The sequence below is a fragment of the Maylandia zebra genome, linkage group LG10 (genome assembly GCF_041146795.1).
Source record: "Maylandia zebra isolate NMK-2024a linkage group LG10, Mzebra_GT3a, whole genome shotgun sequence".
Taxonomy (NCBI): domain Eukaryota; kingdom Metazoa; phylum Chordata; class Actinopteri; order Cichliformes; family Cichlidae; genus Maylandia; species Maylandia zebra.
In genome coordinates, this window is record NC_135176.1 from 11,044,865 (window position 1) to 11,071,078 (window position 26,214).

Genomic DNA, 26,214 nt, shown 5'->3' on the forward strand with positions numbered 1-26,214 from the left:
TAAGTAGAAGAGTCTGGGGCTGGAATAATGGGCAGAGGTTGGCATGTCTGCAGTCACAACCTTTTCACCAACCGAAAAGTTTTATCACATCATGAAATGAAAAATATGGCATAAGAAGACCCCAGACTGTTGAGCAGCTAGAGTCCTATATCAGACAGGAATGGCACAACATTCCTCTCCGAAATGTCCAGAAGCTGCTCTCCTGAGTTTCCAGACATTTACAGATTGTTGTTGAAAAAGAGAATATTACGTGGTTCCATCACAGGTTTCTTTGATATATATTGATCAAATAGAAAATGTGCTTCTTAAAGTTGTCATCTAATAAATAAAAAATAATTTAAATTATAAAATTGAAAAATAGTTTGTTTTTAATTACATTTTACACAATGTCCTTTTTGTGGAATTTTGTCTGTGCTTACATCCCTGGCATTCATTGGTCATTAATGAAGCAGATTTTAAGTCACATGTCTTAATGAGATTAGCGGAGAAATTAATTATTCTATAGAAGCCAACAAGCAATGTGAAGAAATCACGTAAAACAATGTGAAAGAAATTAGAGATGAAAAAACAATAAATGACTGAACATATAGAAGAGGAAAGCAGCTATCTTTTAACAAGACTAATGCTATACTGTGATGATGGTGGTGGTGAGTCTGAAAGGTCAAAAATTCACTGCTTGTTAGCATCAGTTCAGCTACATTGCAACTTTAAGAAAATTTCACTTTCCCAGCTGTCATTAAGATTAAACAGTGACGTGACCACAATTACCAGTTTGTGGTCACCAGCCAGGAACCTTTGGGCTAAATCCTAACAGCATGCTAACATGCATAAGTACAGTGCTAGCATGCTGATGTATAGCATAACTCAATACAAGCCCTTACTTACAACCTTAGTTTAGCATGTTAGAACAGAAAGAACCACTGAGGATTCTGTAATATTTTAGGTTTTAATTAAACCGACGTATTGGACAGACTGACATTTGGACCTGATGATCCTGAAAGGGACATTGCTAAAGCAGAGTATTGCTGCTAACATGCTACAGATTACTGAAAACTAATAGATGCTAAAATGGCCATCAAACAAGCTAAAACAATGAAAGTGTCATTTACTCACCTTGAATTTCATCAACAATGACCTTTGACTGCTGAGTTTTAAGTGTCATTTTTGAAATAATCGTCATTTTGGGGGGAACAAAGCTCATCCTGTAAAGGAATCGAATAAATTCTATTCTATAGTTAATCTATAGTTAATCACACAATAGCATCCTTGCTACAAAAAAACAAAACAAGCAAAACCCCAGTTTCCTAGAAATATTGAAAAAATATAAAGATTTTCTTCATTAGTGCACTTAAAACAAAATCCAGTGCACTGGCTCACACACTGAGGCAAATATAGTCTGACTGCCTGTCTGCACCTGCCCACATCAGGTCCAGTCCCTATTAAGCAGGATGTTTTTCATAAAGAAAGGCCAAAAACTTAATCTCTCCAAGTTGCACAAATTCTTCAGTATGCACATATACGTTTTTGTAATTGTATTAGTTTTATTAAGTGGCTGCTATAGAATGTATTTACTATCGACCTCAATATAGAACAACTGTGTCAGTGATATCCTCCTGTTCTAATTGTGAAACAGCCACGCTAAATTGGTTGGCAAAATGTAATTTTATTCCATTCTGGAGCAGCACCTCAGTAATTTGAGCCACATCACAGTGATTACTACCACTCCAGAATAAATAGCTCACTTCAAACAGATGTTATGCTAGCTACAGTAGATTTGCTCAGCAGCAAATTTGTCTTTGATAATGCTCCGCTTAAATCCACTCCTGAAGTAAATCTCTCACACCTACGCACAGACATTATGTCTCCATTTATCTCCCACATTAGCTAATTAAAAAGAATGCAAGCTTAATAGTAGCAAGGCAAGGAAATAATGCAGAACGTTTGAGCATCTTGAGCGACTGCCTCTGAAACCTTGAACCAGATGAGAACAACATGAGTGAGTTAATGTAATATTGCTGTAAGATCATCGTGCAGTAATAAAGCATCTAAAGCATTATTACCTAAATAAATTAAAGTCACAGGGTAACTGCAAAAAAGAGCATGCTGTAAGATGTTTAAAACAACAACAGAAACCTTCTTTTTTTGTGCTTTTTTACATAACTTTGGATAAGTATGCAGCTTCAATGATGAACCAGCATTAGAGCTCAGCTAAAGTCAAGACAGGTTCAAGAAGATATAGAGCAATTCCTATAAAGCACTGACATCCTCTTCATTCCACACTCATACCAGTAAGCCCTAGCTAACAAGCTCAGCCACGTCCCTCTGGGACACGGATTATGTCTGGCTCCCAATCTGCAGTTGTCTGTTTGTTTGCTGACACCAAGGCTGCTGGAGCACCATCAGTGTCAAGAGGGAATTGGCAATCCAGGAGTTAGTACTGTAGGGTTTCCTGCGACATTCTTGTCAATGGTCCTTCCTTCTGGGCCATCAAAATTAGGTCCCTGCTGATGCATATAGTACTACATGTTCCATCTTCCTTTGCTGCTCTTATGTAAAATTTCTACACCAGCTCACAGGGTGAGAGCTGTTTATTATATTGAGTTCTGCTGAGATTTGTAGCTGACAGTGGACATTGTCAAATGTCTTTAACACCACTTCCTTGTCAGTCAACTCTGTCCGTTGCTCCAATTGATAGTCACTTAAATCACTTGCCTCTAAGATGAGGAAAGTTTAATCTACGCACTTCAAATCTCTGTTATTTTGGCTGTCAAACTGTCATACCGCTGAATTTTGTTGACAGTTTGTGATTTCTGGCTGCCACATCGGTGTTAGTGTTAGATTATATTTTGTGAATACGGGCAAACAAGACAAAGACTGGATATGGGTGTCATCTTTAGTGCAGAGTTGTAGCTACAGCACCGCACTGAAGTCTAGAACGTTTGTTTTTTTTTAATAAGAAAAAGAAGACAAAATTAGAAAAGTTTAGGAAAAAGTTTCACCTGCAGAGTCATCAGTACAATTTGTGTCTGCACTGTTCGAATCAACAAGGTCATGCCTCGGGATTTTAGGAGCTTAGACAAGGCGTTCCTTCCAAAATCCCGCAGTATTATATAATGCCTATCTACGATGATCAGACTGATCAACTCTTAACTCTTGAAGTCTTGTGAAAACATTATTAAAGCGTCTGCATTAGAAACCAAGCAAGCCCATCTGCTTTGAGACTCTTCAACAGCTCCCAGCGCCAACATTTCCACTATCTCCACTATTCCCTTGCCATATCCCCCTTTGGCCTCATTTTCAATATTGTATTTCTCATATTTCATTCCCCTCACATTTTTTTGCAAGAACACAATGAGATTTACAGAGACTGGTCTTAAATCGTCTAGAAGTGAGCCAAGAAATAGGTTACGGCCCAACCTTCAGGTCACTGTTATTTGAATTGTGATCCGGCTGACCATGACAATAGGATACTCTTTCATTTCCAGAAGCACAAAAGCTGTTCAAAAGAAGGAGTGCACAGTCCGAGATCAGCAGTATAGACATCTGTACTGTTGGCAGTAAAGCCTTTCTGGGTGATATAAGGTGAAGTGATGGCTCTCCTTTAAAGCCTGCAAAGGTTAAGGTATTTCTAAAACAGCTTAATGTGTTAGAGCTCCAGTTTGCTCAGTAGGCCTCCTCTTTCTCTCTCTTGCATTCTTTTATATGCAAGTTTCCAAATCAATCCTTACCCTTAGAATTACCCCTGCTTGAGTTTCTGTGACGCATTGCATTGCATTCCTAGCTTTAAAACGGCATTCTTTTTAATAGCCAGCAGGGGGAAACTGCTCTACTTGCAAGTAGAAGTCCAGCTGTACTGAAGTCTTTCCTCTCCTAATGAGTTTAATGAGCTGGTCTCAGTTGCTAATTCAAGTGGTAGCTAATGGGCCATGGATATCATTGGCTATCTTGTGATTTACAAGGAGCTGCAAAAAGATGCATGGTTTAGAAAAACATGACGATGACAGCTAAAATGCTCGACATAAGTCTTTAAAACAAGACTGCTCTAGTAGCAGCCAATGTAGCTTCAGTCTGTGAGCCTTGGTGGACGTATGGTAAGGCTCACTTATTTCCAAACCCAACTGACATTGAAAACTTGATAGAGTTTCCCTTTAAAACCAGGCTTGCTTTGTGTTCCAAATGCATTTAGCTGTTTTTGATTAATAAAACATGTAAGCTTTACTTTAATTATACCTGTCCAAAGGGAAAAGACAACTGGAGAAGTAAAGTTCAAAAGTGTCATTCAGAATCTAAGAGATGCAGTATGAATAAAACGTATATTTTTAAGCATTAATGATATTTTATTAGGTTGACTCACAGCAACAGCATGTCAAGGAGAGGTGAATCCAATCAACTTCTGTTATTCTGCTTGGAGGATACTGCTCTTCACAATGCTTTGCAACAGCTGTCACTCTGTTCATCTGTGGAAACACTCATTAAATCTCTCGCAGACCCTCTGCACTCCCATGGGCATAAACATTAACAAATAGCAGCATACTGCAGTTCTGTGGCAGTCAAATGTGTGTCAGCAAGAAACTGAAGCAGTATAGAAGAAGGCAAAGAAAGCAAATCCCCAAACTGCGACAGCAGAGTAACAAAAGGAGGGTGTCTTCTTTTGGAATATCTGCATATGTCAGGTTCGTGGGGTGTTGTTAGTCCACCAAAGACATTAGAGGTAAGCCTTCTTTTGAGAGTCAAACTCCACATGACTGCGGGTATACAAAGGCTGCTAATAGCTTCTCCATTTATACTCAATCGGTGGAGACTGGTTACCTGCAAACGAGGTAAATGTGCACTGTTTTTTCATGGTCTGCAGCTTGAAACAATAGAACTAGCAAACACTGTGCTTTCTGTCATTCACACAAGCACAGAGTGGATGTGGGGATTGTTTTAACGGAAGATTGACACTGTATGTTTTTTTCTCCCTCCCCTAACTCTGGCTTTTCCCAGTACTACTGTAGGGTCTTTGCCTTACAATAAAAGCACCCTGGGGCAACTGCTTTTGTGATATGGCGCTATGTAAAAAAAAGTTGAATTTAATTAGCGATTTGCTTTAAGAACAACTTATCCCTCCTGAGGTTTTGCTGTCCAGTGGTGTATTTTCTCAAGTTTCTGCAGAGATGTGAAAGTGAACAAAGTGTGCTAGTACACCACGGCACCACTGCCTCGTGCTGTAAGGGCACAGGTTCTTGTGATCCTGGGTATTGTTGAATATGCTTTCAACCAAAGGCTCCTTTTCACCCCAGTGTTGCTCTTTAAAGTCGTTATCTTTTAATCATTAATTGACTGACTTAGTAATTTGTATTGCAAATGCAACATCTTTGTTATTCTCGACTAAATTAGCAAGAGGCTGGATCAGGCAGATGAAATCCAGAGGTAAGTGAAGGGCATCCAGCTGATGCTCAAAGTCCTTCAACTGGACTAAAATGTCAGCCCAGCAGAGACTGATTACTCTGTTTCATCTGAAGTGTTTTGATGAAGTTGTTAATTTAGAGTTGAGCACATTCGGTGTTGTGGCGTTCCAGGCTGCATGCAAACATAAAGTCACTGCGGGCAGCAGCTTGTTGATTCCTCTCTGCTCCATTTTATCTCTGCTTTTCTTTTCTCCGAGTGTCTCAAACTCAGGTAGTAGCTGATTATCCCAGGAGTACTCGGCGCCCTCATCCAATGCAAGAAAAATGTAGGTCTAATTCGTGCATAAAAGCCAGCTTGCTCAAATAGAATTTTATTCCCCACCAATGGCTCCCCTGGCATAAGGTAAATGATAGGTTGCAGTAATAACAAGATTATAAAACTTTTATTGATCCCCTCTGAAGATGAATTTATAAAGAAAAGTCCACATATTTTTCAGGTTCACATGATTTTTTTTTTCATTTTTTCTTTACGCAAAGTAATGGCACCATTACTTTTTATTATTTCATCAGAAAAAATATTTATGTGACTGTGGCCATGTTTTGTTTTGTTTTGTTTTATTTATACAAATGATGAGGAAGTATGCATCTTAAATAGACCCACATATAAAATAGCAATTACACTATATCAACATTCCCCGAAACAAAATTTAGCCAGGCCAGTAAGATGTTATTTGTTTAAAGCCGGTGATTCTGGGTGCAAAATAATAATTACATTCCACTGACATATTGTCTGACAACAGTGTAAAACTCTGCCAGACACAATAGTCAAGGAAGCACAATTGGTGTCCCCTTTGAGAGCAACACAGTGGTAAACAACTGATGGACAATATTAAATCCAAGGGTAGAAGCTAATATGCCAAAAGATTTATGCATGGGTGATCCTCACTGTGCCAGAGCCATCAATCCTGCGTCTTCGTCAGCGCATGGAGATGTTTCTTTACCCTCCGTCTCCCCGTGCCTGTCGTTACATTTTTCCCTGTTCCCTGCTAAGTGCTAATACATTTACATTTTTAGTGCTGCTCAGTAATAAACGAGGTGGATCGAGTGGAGGCCTTTTAACATTGCTAAAACAAACATCAATGATCTCCCATCGCCAAGGAGTCACCCTGCTGCCAGCCCAACCTGTCCATCCACCCACCCACACAGCTTGGCCGCCGCCCCACAGTGTAGGTCAACAGTGTTGCGGTTTAAACTCTCAGTTGCGCTCACAGTTCTTGCCCTCAAATTTTGAAGTTCACTCGCAAGAGTCTGCCTCCCCAAAGAGACTCCACATTAGTATTTTGTTCAGTCTGGGTGCTTTGAAAAAAACAAACCAAAAGCTGTCTTAACTTTAAGAATGTGGAGAAACATTTTACAACCAAAAGCCACCGACTGAAGTCACAGGTGACGCACACAGGCGACGCACACAGGCACAACATCGGAAAAGAAGGACTGAGGTTGATCATTACTGTCTCAGCAGGCTGACATGCTTAGTCTTTGGGCGGAGTCTAATTTTTAAAAATGACATAATGTTAAGAATAGTCACAATCAAGAATTCACTCTGCTGGTTTTAACAGAACATGAACCAGGAGACAGCCATCGGTATATTTTCTGCACTTGTTTAGAAGAAACAAAGCCACAGTCTTCATCAGAAGCTGGGATTCATCAATAATGAAAAACACGGGGGCGAAAAGAAAAAAAAGCTGTTTTAGCAGAGACAAAAACCATCACATTGGGAACAAAATAAATAAATAAAGAGAGCTGTGCAGGATTTCATTACTAAACAAACCACTGATAAAAAATAGCAAAGCATTTTTCAAACACAGCCCAGTCGGTACCAAAGGAAATTATCTACACACTCGTGCTGCATTTTATCCGGTGCAGCACTACAATACTGATCTCAGGTGAATGACCTCAAGAGCTATAACCAAGGCTGACCAGCCCTTATAAGATCTTCACCCTGCCAACTACTTAATAAGGTAATAACAAGCCTATTTTAAGACAAGTGGTTATTGGGTTGTTTGAAATCGAACAATTCACAGCTTTACAAAGCCCTTTCCTTGGATAGCTGGTAGGGCACATCAATATAGTTGAGGCATTTGGAACAATGAGTTGATAAGACTACATACTGTGTATGACCGGTGAGCAGGAAATGAGTACCAAAAATGTCTGTTTCTCACCGGTCCTTGAGCTGACTGGTGTGGCTCCTGTGTGTGAAAGAGGAACTCTACCTGCTAAGTTTGCTAAGTTTGACCTTTCCACAGAGGATACATTCTTTGCTTACATGTCACAGGGAAAGAGCAGAAAAGGAAACATACACAGGCCATTACTAAGATGGTGAAGAAAACACTCAGCTGTGCATTTACACCTGGAGCATTGGCTGCTGCTTCCTGCAGTGAACTGTTCCTGCACAGTTTCAGTTCCAGTTCATCACATATACTACTCTCAGTTGAGCAAACAGCAGGTCATTTGGAATGGGAGACCAGAAGAAGAAGGCACAGAGGGGTGCTTCAGTGTCCATGCGAAGGGATATTGTGCATCTATACAGTTTACCAATAACACTGTGAAGAGAATCAGGTACAGTACATCATGTGTAACAGTAGTCTATATCTGGGATTCCTCCTTCTCTATAGCCACGGTTGGAGCCATGTCCTGCATTAGAAACATTGTTGGTACCTTTATACAAGCCAGTGCCATTGGAGGGGAATATGGTATGAATGATGTAATCCTCTCGTAAGGGTTTTGGCTGCATTGGCTGGCAAGCAGCCATTGGCGTCATCTGGAACCCTGGGCCACGGATTTCTAGGATGGTATTGTCCTTTTTTGTGCCAGACTCGATGTAATCATCATAGGTTTTACTTTTTCTGGAGCTGCTGCGAGTATAGTGGTCACGGGTGCACAAATGTCCAGTCCTATGTCCATACCAACAAAAGACACCAAAAATAAGAGCCAAAGATACAATGGCAGTAGCCCCACCAATGATCCTTGCCAGGGGTAGCGTTGTCATCTGCCGTGAGTCTTGACCTTCCTCCTCCTCCATTGGGCTGATGTCTGACGTTTCAGCTTTTGCACAAACCAGAGCTTCATCGGAGTCAACATCTCCAGGAATCATCCCTTTGCTTTCTGAACTGGCAGGTAGGGGCACCATGCAGATGATGTAGTTAGAACGTGGTTGCAACGAGGTAAGCAGATACTCTCGATGGTCACCCCGGACGAGGGTCTCTGTGATTGATCCCATGGTGTTCCCAGTTCCAAGTCGAAGCCAGCTTAACCTAAAGGAAGAGCTGGGCTGTGCCACACTCCAGGTGACCCGGATGCTATTGTGTGACAGAGGCTTCACGTTCAGGGCCAGGCTCTTCCCGACACCACTGCTGCTAAGAGTGTAGTCTAGCCCGGAGTCAGGAAACCCCAAACCTGGACGCTTTGAACGAAGGGTGAAGAGAGAACCCTGTGGAGGAGTGTTGGTGGTCGAGCTCTCAGCTCCACCTATGCCCCCTTTTTCTCTGGACCCTGATCTGACTACCTCACATTCTTCCATCTCACTTGTCAGGTCTGTCAAAGACATGTCTCTCGCCCTGTCAGGCCCATGGCAAGTTAGACCTCTGACAGTGATGGAGTTACCACGGGCACGCAGCCAGTCATACAGCCAGCGCAGGTTGCAGCCACAGTGCCAAGGATTTCCTCGCACCAGCAGCTGACTCAGGTTGTCTAGATCTTTGAACAGTCCTTTTGGCAGTGTGGTCAGGTTATTTCCTGACAGATCCAGCCTCTGCAGCCTACGCATGCCATCCAGTGAACCACGTGGCATATGAGTCAAGGCATTATCCTGTAAAGACAGTCTCTGCAGATGGGCACTGGGTAGGTTGACAGGTGGGGTCTGGAGGGAGTTGCGGACTAGAGATAACTCGGTCAAGTTGGAAAGGCGAGAGAATGTGTCATCAGCAATGCGCTGGTTTGCCAAAAGGTTCCCATCCAGGACAAGACATCTAAGTGAGTTCAGGCCTCGGAAGGCATGGGTTGGGATAGTTGAGATCCGGTTGTCATCTAGACGGAGTTCTTCCAGAGAAGCAGGCAGGCCTGAGGGGATACTGGACAAGTGGTTGCGTGAAAGGAAAAGCAAGCGCAGCCGCGGGTTATCAGCAAAGGCTTGGTCCTCAATAGAGACAGTAGAAATTGAGTTGTCATCCAAGTGGAGCTTCTCTAACAACGGCATCCTAGCCAGTGCGGTACGAGGAATAGTGCGGATGTTGTTGTCCTGCAAATGGAGTTCACGCACAGATGGTGGCAAGTGCATGGGAAATTCATCCAGTTCATTATCGTAGAGGTAGACCACACGGACAGCAAGATGGTGCTCCAAGGATATGGGCAAGCCTGGGTTGTTTATGTGGTTGTTTTGAAGGTACAGGACGGACGCAGAAGGAGGCAGCGATGGAATGGAGTTCAGACCACGATCATTACAGTAAATAAAGTCCTCATCGCACCTGCATACAGACGGGCATGTCATATCTGTGTCTCCAAGGTACCCTTGTATCGTGGCTGCAGCAAACTGAAGCATGCTGGTATGTAGTGTCAACCAAATGAACAGCATGAAGAGCCAAGCCCTTAGTTTGGCTGCACACACAGGTGCCATTATGGTGAACATAAGCACTGTCTCTCTTTCCCAAGGGTGTGGTTAATCCTCAAATCACTGCAGGGAGCTGGAATCCTGTGACCTCCATCCTGCAAGACAAAGAGAAATTAACTGTTAGCACAAATGAACTGGTAGATTGTTCTGGTAAAATTTTAATGAGCTCAGAAATATTAAAAAGCTTCATGCTGTACTTCAATCGTCTAATGTCTAAACATTAATAGAATCTCGGAATATGCTACAATTATTGTGTCTAAACTGAGACATCTTGCACTCAGTAACAACACTTAGGGTTTTTTTTCAACAATTAACAATCATATCATCAGGGGGGATGTGCACACATGGATGGATCTGTGAGGATTCCCAACAGAGCCTCTCACAACATTCTGCCATGGAGCCAAAGCCAACAAGATTTACAAAAAAAAAAACGACAACTGCACAGCCAACAATCATTTTGTTGAATTAGCAACAATAATCAAAGATTACAGACAGTTATAAAACTACACTTTTGTGTGCGCTGTTTTGAAAGTTCAATGGAGAGTAAATACTTTGTCTCAGGAAAAGCAACAACAGAAGTGACAAATTCAAGCTTAAACCTTGAATTAAACCTTGAGTGTAAATATGAAATCTTGAGACTCCTCTCAAGAGCTGTTGAGAGGCTCCATACTCCAACTCCATTAGGAGTTGCTAGCAGATGGCTGTATTAGCTAGACTGATCTGGAGATACTTTTCATTATCTAGAAGGAAGGGCATGTTTTAGTCTTGAGCTAACGTCATGAAGAAGTCAGGATGGCACTAGGAACTGTATAAAAACTTCTCTGAAAATCATGTCTGCTTAATTGAGTTATGTATCATAGGTGGAATGGAAAGATATACTCTGTAGCTGGATGCAGATGATGTGACAGCTAATTAACTATTTGCAGTCACCATAACTGTGCAATGGGAAGCTGTACTCAGACCTTGACTGGCATCCCAGTTTTTGTTGTTGTTTTTTTTTTTTTGGGGGGGGGGGGGGGGGGGTTGTTTTTACTGACTAACTAAGACACACCACAACAGTCAAGCACAGTATTGACGATGGAGATTTGGAAACCGCTAAATTGCAACACCATCAGTGACAACTTGGGCCAATCACAGTCTTCAATAACCAGAGCCATTAGTCAGAATGTTAAGGCCCACGCAGCAGCATATAGCCAGGCTGTAGTATTGATTTCCTCACAAATCCGAGGTGATCTGCCAGAGCCAGTCGGCTTTCATACAGAGCGTAGGTTAGACGGCACCATAATGAACCAAAACAAATGACACATTTGCTGCAAGCTGAATTTGTTAAACATGTATTTGCAAAGATAACTTTATGCATGCATGTTTCTTACAAAAACAGTGAAAATTGTAAGGACAAACTTCGTTGACATTTCACTCATTTTCAAGTGTAATGAACCACTGTTTGAAAAAAAAAAAAAAAGGACAAGCACATGCCTCTGCAGTTGTTCAGCTGTGGCAGGTCAGGGATCGTTTTAGTAGAGAATTAATGAATGTCTTTCACTTTTCAGTCCAAATGTTGTATATTTGTTTTCTCACAAAGGGAAGATTGCACTTATTCTCCTCTAAGAGTGGCAGATGTTAACAGGTGAGTGCATTAATAATTCACTACTATGTTAGATTTCCAGTTGAACTTCAAGGTCTAGATATCCAGCCTATTTGGACACTTTTATGTTTGTAACCATTTGATACTTTCACTAAAAACATAGAGTGAAGCAGAAAAAAAGTGGATGTCTGAGATTGAACTAGGCTGAAAGCAATTTATATCTTGGCTGCAGCAGAAAGTGTCACACAAAAAAAAATTGAATTTCTATAGATGGGAAGGGTGATATTTTAAAAAAAAACCCGCACACAGTTTCTGGACAGTTTCTCTTAGTTCAGTCTTCATGAGTTGAATAGAAACTTGGAAATACATTTAGACTGTTTTTCCCAACCCTCTCAAATGTGGTTCAAATATTTCTACATTTATAGCCCTTATCAGGGCAGATTATTGCAGAAGCGGAAGGGAAAAAATGCATTTGTCATGCATTATTTAGGACTTATTCTACTGTACTGTCCTTTAGCATCTCCTCTCATGACACGTTGTCAGATATGAAATGAGACTAACATCTGTGCTCTGTGTCCCGAGCTCCGCAAAATATTCACATTCAAAGCTAAACTGCTACTCACTAATCCCTTTTTGAGCCTATTTCCTCTTCAGTCCTGTTGACACAGCAAAGTGGTGTCAGTGCACTTTAAGTGGAACCTGAAGAGTGAAATAAAACATTTAAAAAGCTGAATTTTTTTTACTTTATGCACTTTGATATTGATTCATTTTTATGACTATAGTATAATGTATTCTGGTGTTGGGTTTTCCAGCGCGTGCAGGTTGTGTGTTCGAGACAGCGAGAGGCAGAGTAGTGCTAAAGAATGGATGACTTTTGAATCCCAAGAGCTTCAGCAGTGAGTCTCTTCAACACTGGAGTATTTGGGTCAGCCCTATAAAAACAAGATAGATGTGGTGTGGGATTGAAGTGGTGCACAGAGCCAGAGGGATTAATAGAGCATATTGAGCTGTGATTCTCTGGATTAAGCAGGTGCCACAAAGAATAGCAAACACACATTTCAGCATTTTTTTTCTTTTTGCCTCGTGGTTGCTCACTTGTCTGCACCTATTAGAAAATGGCATAAAAACGTAAAGAGCACACAACTGTTATTTGTGTTTGTGCATGTGTGAATGCTTACTGTGTGTTTGTCTATCCAAGCAGGATCAAATTGCAAAAACATTAACCCACATGTGGACAATCTATATGGTTGTCTAAATTTCAGTTATCTATAGTGGGGAGTAAAGCAGGGATGTGGGGTAATGTGTTAGCCAGACAGCCAGCCGCCTCAGGCACAGTACAGTACACACAACAACCCCCCAATCTAATACTGGAACCCAAGACTAGATCGATTTACATAAAAAATAAATAAATAGAAAAACAGAGACAGAGGGGGCGGGTGAGGGGGAGTGACAGAAAGCAGCTGTGTGCAAGACCTTTAAATCCCATCTCCCCATTAAGACCTCACAGAGGGATAGGACTGAGACATCTGCAAAAGTGGATTTTAGATGACCAAAGTGGCTGCTGACGTATAAGGAAACCCACTTCACTAATGGCGGTGAAACGATAATAGTGGTCCACAGCTTATCTCACATAGAGAACATTTTAGATGTGCAGATTGGACACGGGGAAAGGAAAAGATGACACAAAGCATGATGCTTAGGGCGATGACAAGGAACTCAAAACATCTGATATCATGATAGAAAAACATGGCCTGCTAGGCAAATCCTAAAGGTTGCAGCAGGTTTATATGACTCTGCGTAGAAATAGAGCTAGAGGATTATACACTTATACTCTATTATGTTCTATTATACAAAGCTAAAAGAAAAAATAAATCTCTGTTGTACTCCATGTTCTGCTTCTTTAACATATGCAAGATGTAATTTAGCTATACACCTGGCATATTTTTTAAATCAAATGTGTTTGGAGCTTGTAATACAATTTCATTATAAATTAATTAATGAAACCAATGCATTACAATCCTGTTAAATTTCTATCAACCTCCCCTCTCTGAATATGTCATAGAGGCAGGTTGGGCAACACATTAAAGGCTAAGGCAGCATTAATGGATTCGCCCCACACCAACATACTTTTTTCCCCTTTCCTTGTTTATGTTTACCGATTTCCTGGCATGACGGAAGGATTGGATTTGCGTGCAGCCATTTCTTATCTCAGCTGCTGACACAAAGGCCCAGTGTATATAACCTATATAAATGTTAAGCGACACGGTGGCTCAGTTAGCACCATTGCCTCGCAGCAGGAGGGTCTAAGCTTTGTAATGACCCTGATTTGGATTTATGTTCAGGAGCTCCAGATTCTTCCAAGACCACTAGAAAATAGATGCTATACTAATATTGTACACTACATCATGTAAAAGAGATAAATAACTGTTAAAAATGCTTAAATAAACCTGGACACTTCGCTAACAAAAAGTCCAGTGCTTTCATTACTCAGCTCTGTGTTTGTGACGCTTTCACAAACTCAGCATTTGGCATCTCATTCCCTTAAATATCTTAAAGGAATAATGAAATACATGTCAATAAATAATTAATACCATGTATTTTACCCCATATATATTTGAGAAAATGCTGCTGCAAAATAATACAAGCTGCAGGGTAGCTACAGAGTGCTTCACTTGATTCATAGCCTGGGATTCATCTCCAGGGTTTTGTTTGCGGGTGGGTATGCAGCTCACGGGACCCTAGAAAGATTTGATATATAGCTTCACAGCACTATAACGTGTTTTATCTTTACAGCACTGTAATACGTTCTGTCGGGCCACCAGTTTAATTCTCTGTCCTCTTCACTGTAGCTACTTCCCCTGAATTATTTTGGCTCAGCGTTTCTTCCTCAAGACAGCCAGATTACAGGTATATCCTTTCAGCATTAACAAAAGGGCCACAGATCCTCGCAGCGATATGCTCTTGCGCTGTGTGACAAGGTAACACCAAATCTCCCGTGATGTTGACAGGATTTCAGGGGGATTTTGGTTCAAATGTAATGCATGCTAACCCTGATCAATGGTATGAACCAGCTTCTTAAGGGTGTTACAGTAATAGAGTCAACTGAATTGAACTTCGTAGCCTTACCAACAACAGTTGCAAAAAATATCCTTGACTTAATAATTGAAGCACTTTATAAAAGAATTGCTGTATCCAAGAGAGCTTAAGATGTTTAGCTATGCTACTGGTGTCTCTCTAGGGACAGCAGTGCTGGTCAGCTTTCAAGTCACAATTAAATTAGCAAAACTGTAGTTCATGACCACAAATTATCAAAATATTTCCTTTGTCAATGAGGTGTCTAATAAACAGGGGAATACCCAGGATTCAAAATATCTAGCTAGTTCTACAGATGGGCAGTGAGTATAAATTATGGGTTGTTTTGTTTGTTTTTTACATTGATTTTTAAGTTTATTGATTTATTTAATTAAAATCGGATTTTTAAACACCTCAATGAATATCAACAAACACAAACTAACACTTACTAAAAGTACATTTGTTTTATTTTGAGAGATATGTTAAAGTGAGGATAGAAGATCAAGATTATTGCTTAAATCTACCAACAGCTCAGCTTGAGTGAGATGCCCTGAGTCTAATATAAGATTAAAGATCTTTAATCTGATATTAGATCTGTACAGGACGTGTTGCTTGTTATTTCATATTATAACATGTTTTTATTGTACAAACTGAAAAATACTAACTATGTTATTCAGCTGCATTATTGTGTAAGAATAATATAAAAGTGTGGGCTCAGCTGGGTAGTGTGCAGTGTGCAGTGTGCTGCGTAGTAAAACTCACAGTAACAGACTATGTTAAAGAGCAAGGTGTAAAGTTCATGGTCACTGTTTGCTAAACTGAGGTGTTTATAGCACCTTTACACTTCCCAGGGCTCGAGAGCAGCAACAATGCAATGGAGTCAGCAGCAGAGGTCAGCTGATCACATCCTGTCCACACAAAAAACAAATCTACTGCTAGATTTCACAGTTAAATTAATTTCGGAGTTACTTTGAGTCAAGTCATTTTTTCAGGTTTCCCACTACACTACTGAAGCTTACATCTTAAGCTTCAGTCAACTGCCAAATCCTTCTTTGTTCATAATCCTATGCTATCATGCTAGCATCCTTGAGTATTTAACATTTTAAAGACTTGAAAAAATGTTAGACCGAACTAAGATAAGGATAATGTAAGAATTTTAACTTTAAAGATGTTAAAATATCAACATCAAAAGCTCAAATGAACAGAATTAAAACCACATGTACAGCCTGCTACAAAAAGCAGCAATGGTTTTTGGATAATATTCCAGTTAATGAGAACTGTTCACCAGTTTGAATTCTCTTGAGACCTAAACTTCTCTCCCTCTGGACCAAAGCTATAGGACAGACTTTGTCACCAATCCTATGACATACCTAGAGCTAATTAGTTGTTGTTGTGGGTGTCCTTGCACCTATAAAGTATTTGGATGCAACTTGCTAACCAACCTTACTGGTTATGGCTGATAACTTTGTGTTCCATCCATTCTCTTCTACTTATCCAACTCACAGTCAAACAGAAGTGGTTCTAGACTATCCTGACTATCACAGGGTGAGAGGTGCTACACCCCAGACAGCTTCCCAGTCTATCACGGAGTCACTAATTAACATAACTCCAATAAGTGCATGTCTTTGGACTCCCAGGACCTTCTTGCTGTGAGACAGCATTGCTGCCATGATGCTAAAATAGCATTTCTCAGCACTTCTTGGATCTAAATATGACAACAGCTGGCTTCAAAAAACAAACATAATAGCAGTAAAAACTTTTAACATTGAGGCTTCAAAGTCTGAGCACCAGAAACCAGTTAGTGATATTAAAGTGGGTACATCCATCTTGTATATGCAGTCTATTGGAAAAAGCCATAACACAACTTCAGTATAAAATAACTAGTCAAACTTAATAAACGTCTTTGCTCCCACCCCCCAAAAAATGTTCAAACAGCTTTTTTTTGCCTGCATTTTATACTTTTAATACACTTTCACAAAGATTTACACCATGGCTTCATTTACAGCTCAATCCAGCGTGCCAATATGATCAATGTCTCTGGCTCATCCCATCACGTAGATATGCCTGACACTGGGAAAAAAAGGGGGAAAAAGCGGTGACGTTCCACTCTGAGGTTCAGTCAATGCATCAACGGGGCCGGGTTATGGGTTTGGTTCGGCTGTTATAAAGTAAATTATTAACTTTTGGAGGGCCATAGATTTTCATTCAGATTGTTTAGGTGGCAGTTATCTGTCTTAAAATGTCTCTAACCCAAGGACAAAACTGCTGGCTTGTCTATTGAGTCTCCTTTTACAGTATAGTTTTTCACAGAAATTTCCTTTCTGATGTGAAATGACTTAAATATTCTCAAACAGAAATTTTCATGGGTTTTTTTTGTGAAAAAAAAATGAAATCTACTAAAGTAATCTAGAGTAAACACATCTGATCTACAGTTTTATTTAAAATAAATCTCTTCATATATCTATATTTTAATGCAGATGCAGTTCTGCCACACTGATGTATGAGACACTGAGACAGAGTTGGCTTGGCAGAGTATCTGGGAAATAAACTTTAGATGTGTCACGTCTGTGTCAGTGAGCATAATGCAGTGTTTGATCAAGGCCTCACTGGCTTCTGAAATCATTTGCATTGATTTTAATCTTTCTGCTACATAAAATAGAGGAAAGTCTTTAAGCACGAGAAGGGCCAGCGTCTCCGTTTTGAGAAAACACTCATTTCAAACGGGACTTACAAAGGCAAATTTATCGTCTGCCTTTGAGTCAAGGAGTCAGCCTGTGTTTGTCACGCTTCAGCTAGGACTCTGATTGGATTTTTTTATTTGTGAGAGGTGGAGAGACAGTGAGATTGGTTAGCTTAATTGGTTAAATTTGAATTCAATCCTGATAAGTTGCAATATAAATACAGGGCTGTGGTGGGAGGCCCGGGCAGCTGAGCCACAAAACAACATTGTGCCTTCGGGTGAAAATTAACCTCAGAAATAAGAGAGGAAATAGAAAACGATTACATCAGTTGAAAACCTCTCTGTATCCCTGACACCTTTACAGGACTGTTAGGTTGTGCCTGGCGGCCATGGTGGAGGTCCAACAAGACCTGAACATGCCTGTAAACATAAAAGTCAGCCATCTAAAAACTGCTAAAGTAATGTGACAAATACTGTGTAAACTGACTATTTTACATGAGTCTACACGACTCTGTCTTGTAGCTGATGCATAGTCATGCTGTAATTATTAAAGAGAACAAAAACTACATATTTACATTTTTATCTTTATTAACTAAATGTATGACCGTTCTTTATTTCGTATTCTTCAATTCTGTTTCAATTCTGAATATTTTTTCTGTTTATATAATAATAATATAAACATAATAATTTATATGAAATTCCACAAGACCAGGTTGAAGCCTAAGTGCAGACTGATTTTTAAAACTGTGTCCAAATTATGACTTTAAACACCGTTATGATCTTAGCTAACATGAGCTAGCTAAATTCAGAGACTATTTCACTTATAGTCTTTCACATCCTGCATACTATGTATCAAGATCACATTCAATTGTTAATTAGTGTGCGTAAATCGTTACATTTTTAATGATCTCAAGATTGGTTTAAAACTGATTTTTTTTTTTTTAACTACCAAGCAAACGTCGGTGATATTGGTATGAGGCTAAGGTCACCAGAGCGGTAACTACACTGGTGTCGGTGAAGAAATGATGATGATCTTGCAGGAACTGTGATTATGTTGTTGCAAAGCTGAAGAAATGCTTGGCAATCTGGTGATTTTCAGCAGCATTTTTACAGCCCTGTGTGGACGTGAATGTTGTATTTAGCCATGTCATAGTAGTGTAACACAAAGAAATGATTCTGGGAAATGTAAATTAGGTGCAATATGCCCTCAGTACAATACATTACTCTAGTGTTGTGGTGTTGAAATAAAGAGGAGAAAACCCAGGCGTGTATGGTTTTACAGCCTGAGAACATTCGTGCATTGAGTACAGTTTGTCCTTGGACTTCTCAACATTTCAAAATAAAAATGCCATCCTACTTCAGATCTATCAAAATAGGAACTCTGAGTCAGAAAGTCTGATGAATAACTCATCTATTATAGTCCTTGGCTGGGTTGATCATAGGTCAGTTTCCAACATGTTGCTGCCATTATCTCATCTTCTTACTTGCCTGTTGACTGTATGACTCATTTCCCTTTCCTTTGCTTAATCATTATATTCTCACCTACACATTGCCACACATTTCACATTCTATTCGTCAGACTCTATACAATACTTAAAAAAAATAAAGCCGCTCCTGTTTACACGCACGACCTCAAAATATAAGGACTCAATTAGAGGCTGCGCTGGTTTAACCGAACAGCTGTATGTATCGCTTAGAAGACACAGGCGCCGTTTTCGTCCTTGCTCTCCCTGTCGCATTTTTCTGGTGGGAACAATGAAGCGGCTGACTGAGACCCACTTTTCTTTTGCTTCATCATCATGCCTGCCTTTACAGTTGTGTTGTCCTTTCACGTTTGGCTGCCATGTCGGCTGTCTGTGCCGCATTCACAAACGTCATTAAATCCCTTGTCCTAAATTGCCTACATCAACTACATTTCATAATGCTTTCATCTTCCCTTCTGTGACTTTGTTCTTTTTCTGCACAGTTAATTCCTTTGCTTTTGCTTTTTTTCTCTCGCTCTCTTTTTCTTTTTCTCCACGTCGCTTTCTGTTAGTGCACGGTTCGCCTATTAGTCTTTATATCGTCCAAACTGGGATGTGAAGCAAAACAGATGCTTGCCTTTCCTTTAAGTAATATATGTTGGCAAATACCAATCCACTTTTGCCTAATAAAACTTCATCCAAAGAAAATTACAGCTGCCATGCTACGCAGTAAATTAATTACAGAGCCATTAAATGCATCTAACATTGTCTTGTGAGACTAAATTGCAGTGGTGGATTAAAACAACTAGTATAAGTAAGCAGGCTTCTCTTAATAAATACAATTTTGTGTTGTCACACTTGAAGCAGTTTGAGTTTATCCTTCACCATATGAGAAATTAGAGTGGATAAATAGATACAGGCCGCCTCCGGGGCCCGGAAAAGATCCTGTGCAGTGTACACTTTGCTTTTACTTCTCAGTGTGTGTGTGGGTTTCTGCTGCATGAAATATCAGCTGTGGGAGTGTTCGGATCTTAAGCAAAAGTTGCTTTGAATCCCAAGATGCCTTGCACAGTTTTTTCGAAACTTTTCGCTCTTTTATGACTCCACGCGACCTCGTTTTCACCCCCACAAAATCCGGTCAGACTGAGTTAGAAACACAAAGGGTATTGTGTTATTCTTAATTTAGAAGCTATATCCATGAAAATTATATGTTGGCGTTCCACTTTCACGAGAGGCAGCTCACTTCAGAGCATTGACCAAAGGTAGCAAGTTAGTATATTTTGCTAATGGGGGCTGGCTTTTAGAGAGACTTTTACTGATTGCTTTGTTTGGCCTCATGCCCAAAACGAGAAAATGAGTGGGATAATCGAGCTTTATTGCTCACTGTTTAACTGTTGATAAGTGTTAGTTTGTTTAATGGCTGCATTTATGTCTTATTTAATTACTCCCACCATTTGAGAAAGAGGTAGTGCAGTAAAGGTGTTCCTCTTGCTCGGTTTGTTGCTGTGGCTTTAAATTCAATAAATATCAACACTTAGTTGAACCACAGTGGGGGGTGGGGTTCCATGGAAGTGCTAAAGGATGAAAGAAAATCACAGTCGGGGACAGTCGCAAGTAATTCTGTTCAATTTATAAAAGTGAGTCTGTTGTAGGCAAATGCTTTTAAAATGTTGCTCCAATACAAAGGTCCATTGAGTTAGAATCACATTAGATGGGGTTAAAATGTATTACATTAAGTTTGAGCCTCAGTGCCAAGCTTCAGTTTCACTGAGAAAAAAGAAAAAACCTAGAACAGCACTTAGCTTAAGGTAGAGCTCCTCTAACCATGGATAAAAAAAGTTCTGTTTAATAAAAGAAGAAAAATGTGCCTGTTTCTCATCTGTAATGTACGGATATATCTACGTACGTGTCTATCTATCTATCTGTAGATGTTGGTGCCAGACGGACTTCGTGAGGTCAGAGGTCTGAGCAGAAAAGCAACAGTGACTCAAATAACCACTCTTTACAACCAACGAAGGAGCATCTCTGAACAGACACCGTATCGAGTCTTGAAAAAGATGGACTACAGCAGCAGAAGACCACACCGGGTAACACTCCTGTCAGCTGACAACATGAAGCTGAGGCTACAATTTGCATGGATTTTTAAACACAAAATTCATTCGGATGGTATGATCAGAATTTAGAATAAATAACATGAAAACATGGCTCTAGCCTGCCTTGTATCAACAGTTCAGGATGCTGGGAGATATTTTCTAGGCACACCTCATGGCCTCCACAGTCACCGGATCTCAGTCAAATAAAGCACCTTTGGGATGTGGTGGAATGGGAGATTCACATCATGGATTTGCAGCCAAAAGATTTGTAGCAACTGTATGATGCTGTCATGTTAGCGTGGACCAAAATCTCTGAGGAATGTTTCCAGCACCTCGCTGAATCTGTGCATCTAAGAATTAAAGCAGTTCTAAGGGCATTAGCAAGGTATACATGCATAACAAATAATCATCAAATAAAACAGCAGAAGGACAGACAAGTTCAAACACAGAGGGCGATGCTTTAATTCCATTTGAGTACATCAAGAAACAGCTAAAAGCATTATCTAGATTAAAGATAGGGTAAAAGAAAGTCCACACCATAAAGCTTACTTTTTGAAGCGAGGCAGGCAGGGAAGGAGGTGCAGCCGTATCATTTGCACCGTTCTTCCCCACACGATTCCTTCAAAGTCCCCAGGCTGAGTCTCCTTGGGCTCCTGTCGGCATGTGGTCCATAAACTCTGGGAGGCTGAGGCAGGATGTCGGCGTGTAGGAGTGTGTTCTCACTGTTTTTAGGAACAGCTCTTTCCGCCGTGTTTTTATGCTCGGCTTTGACGTGGATCAGTTGTCACCTCTGACTTCAAATCTATGCTCTGCGGAGAATGGGAGCGAGAGGAAAATCATAATGGAGCACATTCGGCCATCAGTGTCATTCAAGTGTCACATCTCTGATTAAACTGGAGCTGCATTACATATCCCGTTATTACTTTTCCTCATCTACACTAGGTTAGCGGAGTGAGTTATCTGGTCTTCATTTACCCAACTTTGATCGCATTTGATAAAAAATATAAAGTCTGTGATCTTAAGCGACTCATTTCCTTTCACTTGATTTTCCATCCAACTGATTGCTTCTTTCAGTTAGGAAGGATGATCGCCTCGGTATGGTGATGGATGAGAAACTGTAGAGAAACTGTTCGATGAATTGTGTGACGTGTTCCACATCTTTGTTTCTAACCTCACTAAATTGTTACTTGTCCCTCCTAAAGCTCTGTCACACCTTCTTTTTGTAAAGGAGTAAATGGCATTTGAAGCTCCCAACTAGCAGCCACCTCTGAAGCTCCACTCTGTTGTCTCTCCGTCTTTGCGTCGCATTGATGCTGATCGTGTCTCTTTCTCACGGCTGCGTTGTGACACGAGACAGCACGCCATCTCACTTCAGCTTACTTCTCATGTCGTGAAACCAAATCTAATCTGATCCGACTTGTAAAACGAGAAGGGAAGCACTGCTCCTTCGCTCTTCCTCTTAATGAATGTGCCGACTAAAATTAGTTCTGTGCTACTCTCTTTCACAGTGAACTCTTAAGAGTAGCACAGATGTTTTCAAATAAATTTAAACTTCAGTGTTTTGCACATGCTTTAGCTCAGAATCAGCACCTGAAATAATCCAACTAAATTCTGATAATTAATAATTACAAATCACTAATCTTCATCACGCTGAGAGAAATACTAAAACATAAACTGTAATAGGAGTGTCATCTTTAACTCCTTCAATAACACGCATATGTTTTTGAAAGTGAGCCCCACTTTCTCTGCCAAGAGCAAACAAACTGTGTCTATTTTATAAAACAAAGAAATGTCTCTACAGAGTAGGAATTTGTTATCCAGGAAATGCTTCAGATGTCTTATGGATACTTTTCAATAAATATCAACCAAGCGTTGGGATTTGTGGTAGAATTTAGAAGTTGCTGCTTGTAATTGGGTTTACAAGTCGGCAAATGACTGTTATGTAAGTCAGAGGGTTCTAACTTTGATCAAAACTGGAGAATAAAAATCTTAAAGTGTTTCGGAGTTATGTGAAAGATCGATTTCTGTGATTTTGAAGCAGATTCATGCTCATTTGTAACGGTCAACCGAGTGACACGATCTGAAAATGTGTTTCTTCTCTTTGTGTTAGAATTTCAGTAAGTTGTGACTTATGAGAGACTGATTTCGACAATAATTAAAGCTAGTGGGAGTTTTAGCTTCCAAGTGTCTTAATTGGTTCTGTGAGCTGTGTGTCACAGTCACTGCTACAACCCCAACTGATAGTGATGCCAGGCTAAATTTGGCCACACTGCAATGCCACATGCTCTTTCATTTCTTATACATTCTCAGTTTTGTTGTGTCTGGTAGAATTGTACAAGTGGCATCATCATTAGACCCTAATCTTTTGTATCATTAAGCACAGACATGCTCGTGCTGTTAACAAAAGAGGGACTAAAATCTTTGCCATCTTTCTAAAGATAAGTGAAAATATGAATCTAATATTTTTAGTTTGTCTAACTACTTTTTGCCCACTTTTTGCCAAAAAACTAAAAGCTGGGCATTCTTCTAAGTCTGTTAGCAGTCTTTCTCTGGCTGGTAAAGAAGAGGGAAAATAGATGAGGAAAAACACATGAAAAAATAACAATAGCTGTTACAACTGTGCTGCATCGACACTACAACGGTATCCCAGCTAATTTGTCCAATTATGCGGTTCCTATTATGTTAATGATTTTGCACATTAGAACAAGAGCAGGTCAACCATAATAAAATATTTTACCTGTCAATAACCAAGGTTAACATAGTTAACTAAAACTAAACTAAAAAAATTAAACTAGATATAAAAAACAACAACAACAACACTTTAGTTAATAAAAAAAAAATCAAAATTAGAACTTTTTAGAAAATTTAAACTAACTGAAATGATTTTGTGAGAAAAACATATAGAGGAATTATTTTTGGTATTTGTTAATTTGGTGAAATTTGTTATCACAAACTGGCTGATGAGATGTGTTTATTGAGGCTTTGGATGTCTACAAAACTGTGAGTCAACCTCTTTCAAAGAGTTGTGTTTATATTGTAATATTCATGCTGATTTTCCTAAATCTTGCCTCTGACACATGCCCTTCATACAATAGCAATTATAAACAACAACAACAACAACAACCTTTATTTATAGAGCACATTAAAAGCCTAGGCATACCAAAGTGCTTTACAAAAAAACAATAAAATAATACAGTTAAGAGCATTAATATCAAATATAATAAGAACAGCAGACAATGTTCACAGTAGAAAGCCACTAATAAAATGGACTGCAGCACATAGATTATAGCAGACCCAGTGCCGCATGATAGAGAACACCAAGAATAAAGGAATAGTAAAAAGTTAATGCAATAGGTCGCAGTTAACAGTCAGCATTTAACGGGTAGAAAAGGCAAGTTCAAAAAGATAAGTTTTAAGGCGTGCTTTAAAAGAAAAAATAGAATCAGACTCCCGAATGCCAATCGGGAGGCTGTTCCATAACTCAGGTGCAGCAAAGGCAAACGATCGATCGCCTCTAGATTTCAACCGAGATCTGGGCTGAACTAACAATAACTGCGAGGATGACCTTAAAGCCCTGGCAGGGACATAAGGGTTTAAAAGTTCCTTAAGATAGGTTGGTGCAGTATTATTGATAATTTTAAACGTAAGCAGCAAAATTTTAAATTGAATACGGTATTTGATAGGCAGCCAATGCAGCTCAGCAAGAACCGGAGTAATATGGTCAAACTTCTTGGTTTTAGTTAGAATACGTGCCGCAGCATTCTGAACTGTCTGTAATCTATGTAGAAGGGTAACATGGAGACCAGAATAGAGTGAGTTACAGTAATCTAGTCTTGACGTTACAAAAGCATGAAGTCTTAAACTAACACTGAAACTAATAAAAACTAAACAAAAACTAAACATTTTCAAGCAATGAAAACTAAACTGAAACTAGCAAACCCACTCAGGAAATTAACGGAAACGAAAATAATTCAAAACAAAAAAAAAATAAAAATAATTTGAGAATATAAAACTATAATAACTCTATTAGTAAGACTAAACAGGAAGATTTTACAATTACACGAGTCCTCCCCTCCTCCTTCTCCTTCTCTCTGTGGCTCTGCTGCACCCTCCCAGTTTGAATACCTCTGATACAGATAAATATGTCGCACAGATCTGAGGCACAAATTAAATGTATAGAAATATAATCTTACCGCTGAGCTAGAAACAAACCAGATGGCAGATTGTTAGATGCCAGATATCTAACATGCAGGGCAGACAGTATACCTGAACTAGTTCAAGTTCAAGTACAAGTTCAAATTTTATTTGCCACATGCAGTGGCAGGTTGCCCTGCAGTGGAATGAACCCGCCCCCCGACCTTACACACACAACACAGACATCACATGGGGATAAAAGTCAGAGAACGGTTGCATTACAGAAAAAACACTGAAATGTACACTACAATGGGAAAGTACAAGAGGAAAAAAAGAGACCTCTACTCATGCTGGGCTATAGGAGGACAGCATGAGAACAGGAAGCAAAAAAAACTCCTCTGCACAGAAAGCACATAAACGTCCACAGTACAACATTATAGAGCATGTGACCAGCAACAGGGTTGGGTAGGGGGTGAGGAGTAATCCCAGGCAACACAGCAGCCATCCTGCCACTGCGCCGACTCTCCAGCACGGGCCCAGACCCGCCTCGTGTTCCCAGGAGGCAACAAGCATCGAAGGCATTGGAAGGGAGGGGAAGGGGGATGTGTGAGTGCTTATCAGTGTAAATGTATGTGTGTGCGTGTCCATAGTTCAGCTGAGACAGTGTCCTTCACCCTATCAGGCTAAGTAAACAGTCTACCAGCCCACCCAGGTGGCCTTCCATAGAGTGGGAAGAACAGTCAACACACAGTCGTTATCAGGGAGTTTTTGTTCGGCTCCAGCCTTGAGCCCACAGCTGGCGCCGAGGGGATATCCGCATTATGATGTTGATGTTGTTGATGTTGTTGATTTTTCTTTTATGCAAGCAGCTCATGAGAATTTCAAAGCTGTTCTTTAACACTCCGACACTGGTCTCTCAATCTCCCGTTGGAGAACTGCGAGCTTCTCCATGATGTTATCAAACTTGCACTCCGTGGTGTTGTCATTCTTGTGCTCAGAGAGCCGATTCTGAGAACTCACGACTGCAGTGAGCTGTTCCACAATGTAATCCAACTTTCGCTCAGAGGTGTTATTCTGAGCAGACCTCTCCTTGATGTAACCCAATATATGCTCGGAGGTGTTATTCTGAGTATT

At 40.1% G+C, this 26,214-nt stretch overlaps 1 protein-coding gene across 3 annotated transcripts in view; it reads right to left on the bottom strand.

Annotated features, from left to right (window-relative positions):
• Window positions 1-4,294: 4,294 nt before the first annotated feature.
• The window catches only part of flrt1a (fibronectin leucine rich transmembrane protein 1a), a 45,883-nt gene continuing 23,963 nt past the window's right edge, over window positions 4,295-26,214 (bottom strand). The window contains exons 1-3 of one of the 3 annotated variants that reach the window (XM_004557294.3): window positions 25,140-25,249; window positions 21,496-21,755; window positions 4,295-10,148 (exon numbers count right to left, since the gene is read on the bottom strand). In XM_004557294.3, coding sequence (XP_004557351.1) covers window positions 8,017-10,071 — 2,055 coding nt within the window. In that variant the 5' untranslated portion in view covers window positions 10,072-10,148; window positions 21,496-21,755; window positions 25,140-25,249 and the 3' untranslated portion in view covers window positions 4,295-8,016. Of the gene's footprint in view, window positions 10,149-21,495; window positions 21,756-25,139; window positions 25,250-26,214 lie in introns of those variants that run through there. The other 2 variants (XM_004557293.3, XM_004557295.3) reach the window with 2 other exon arrangements.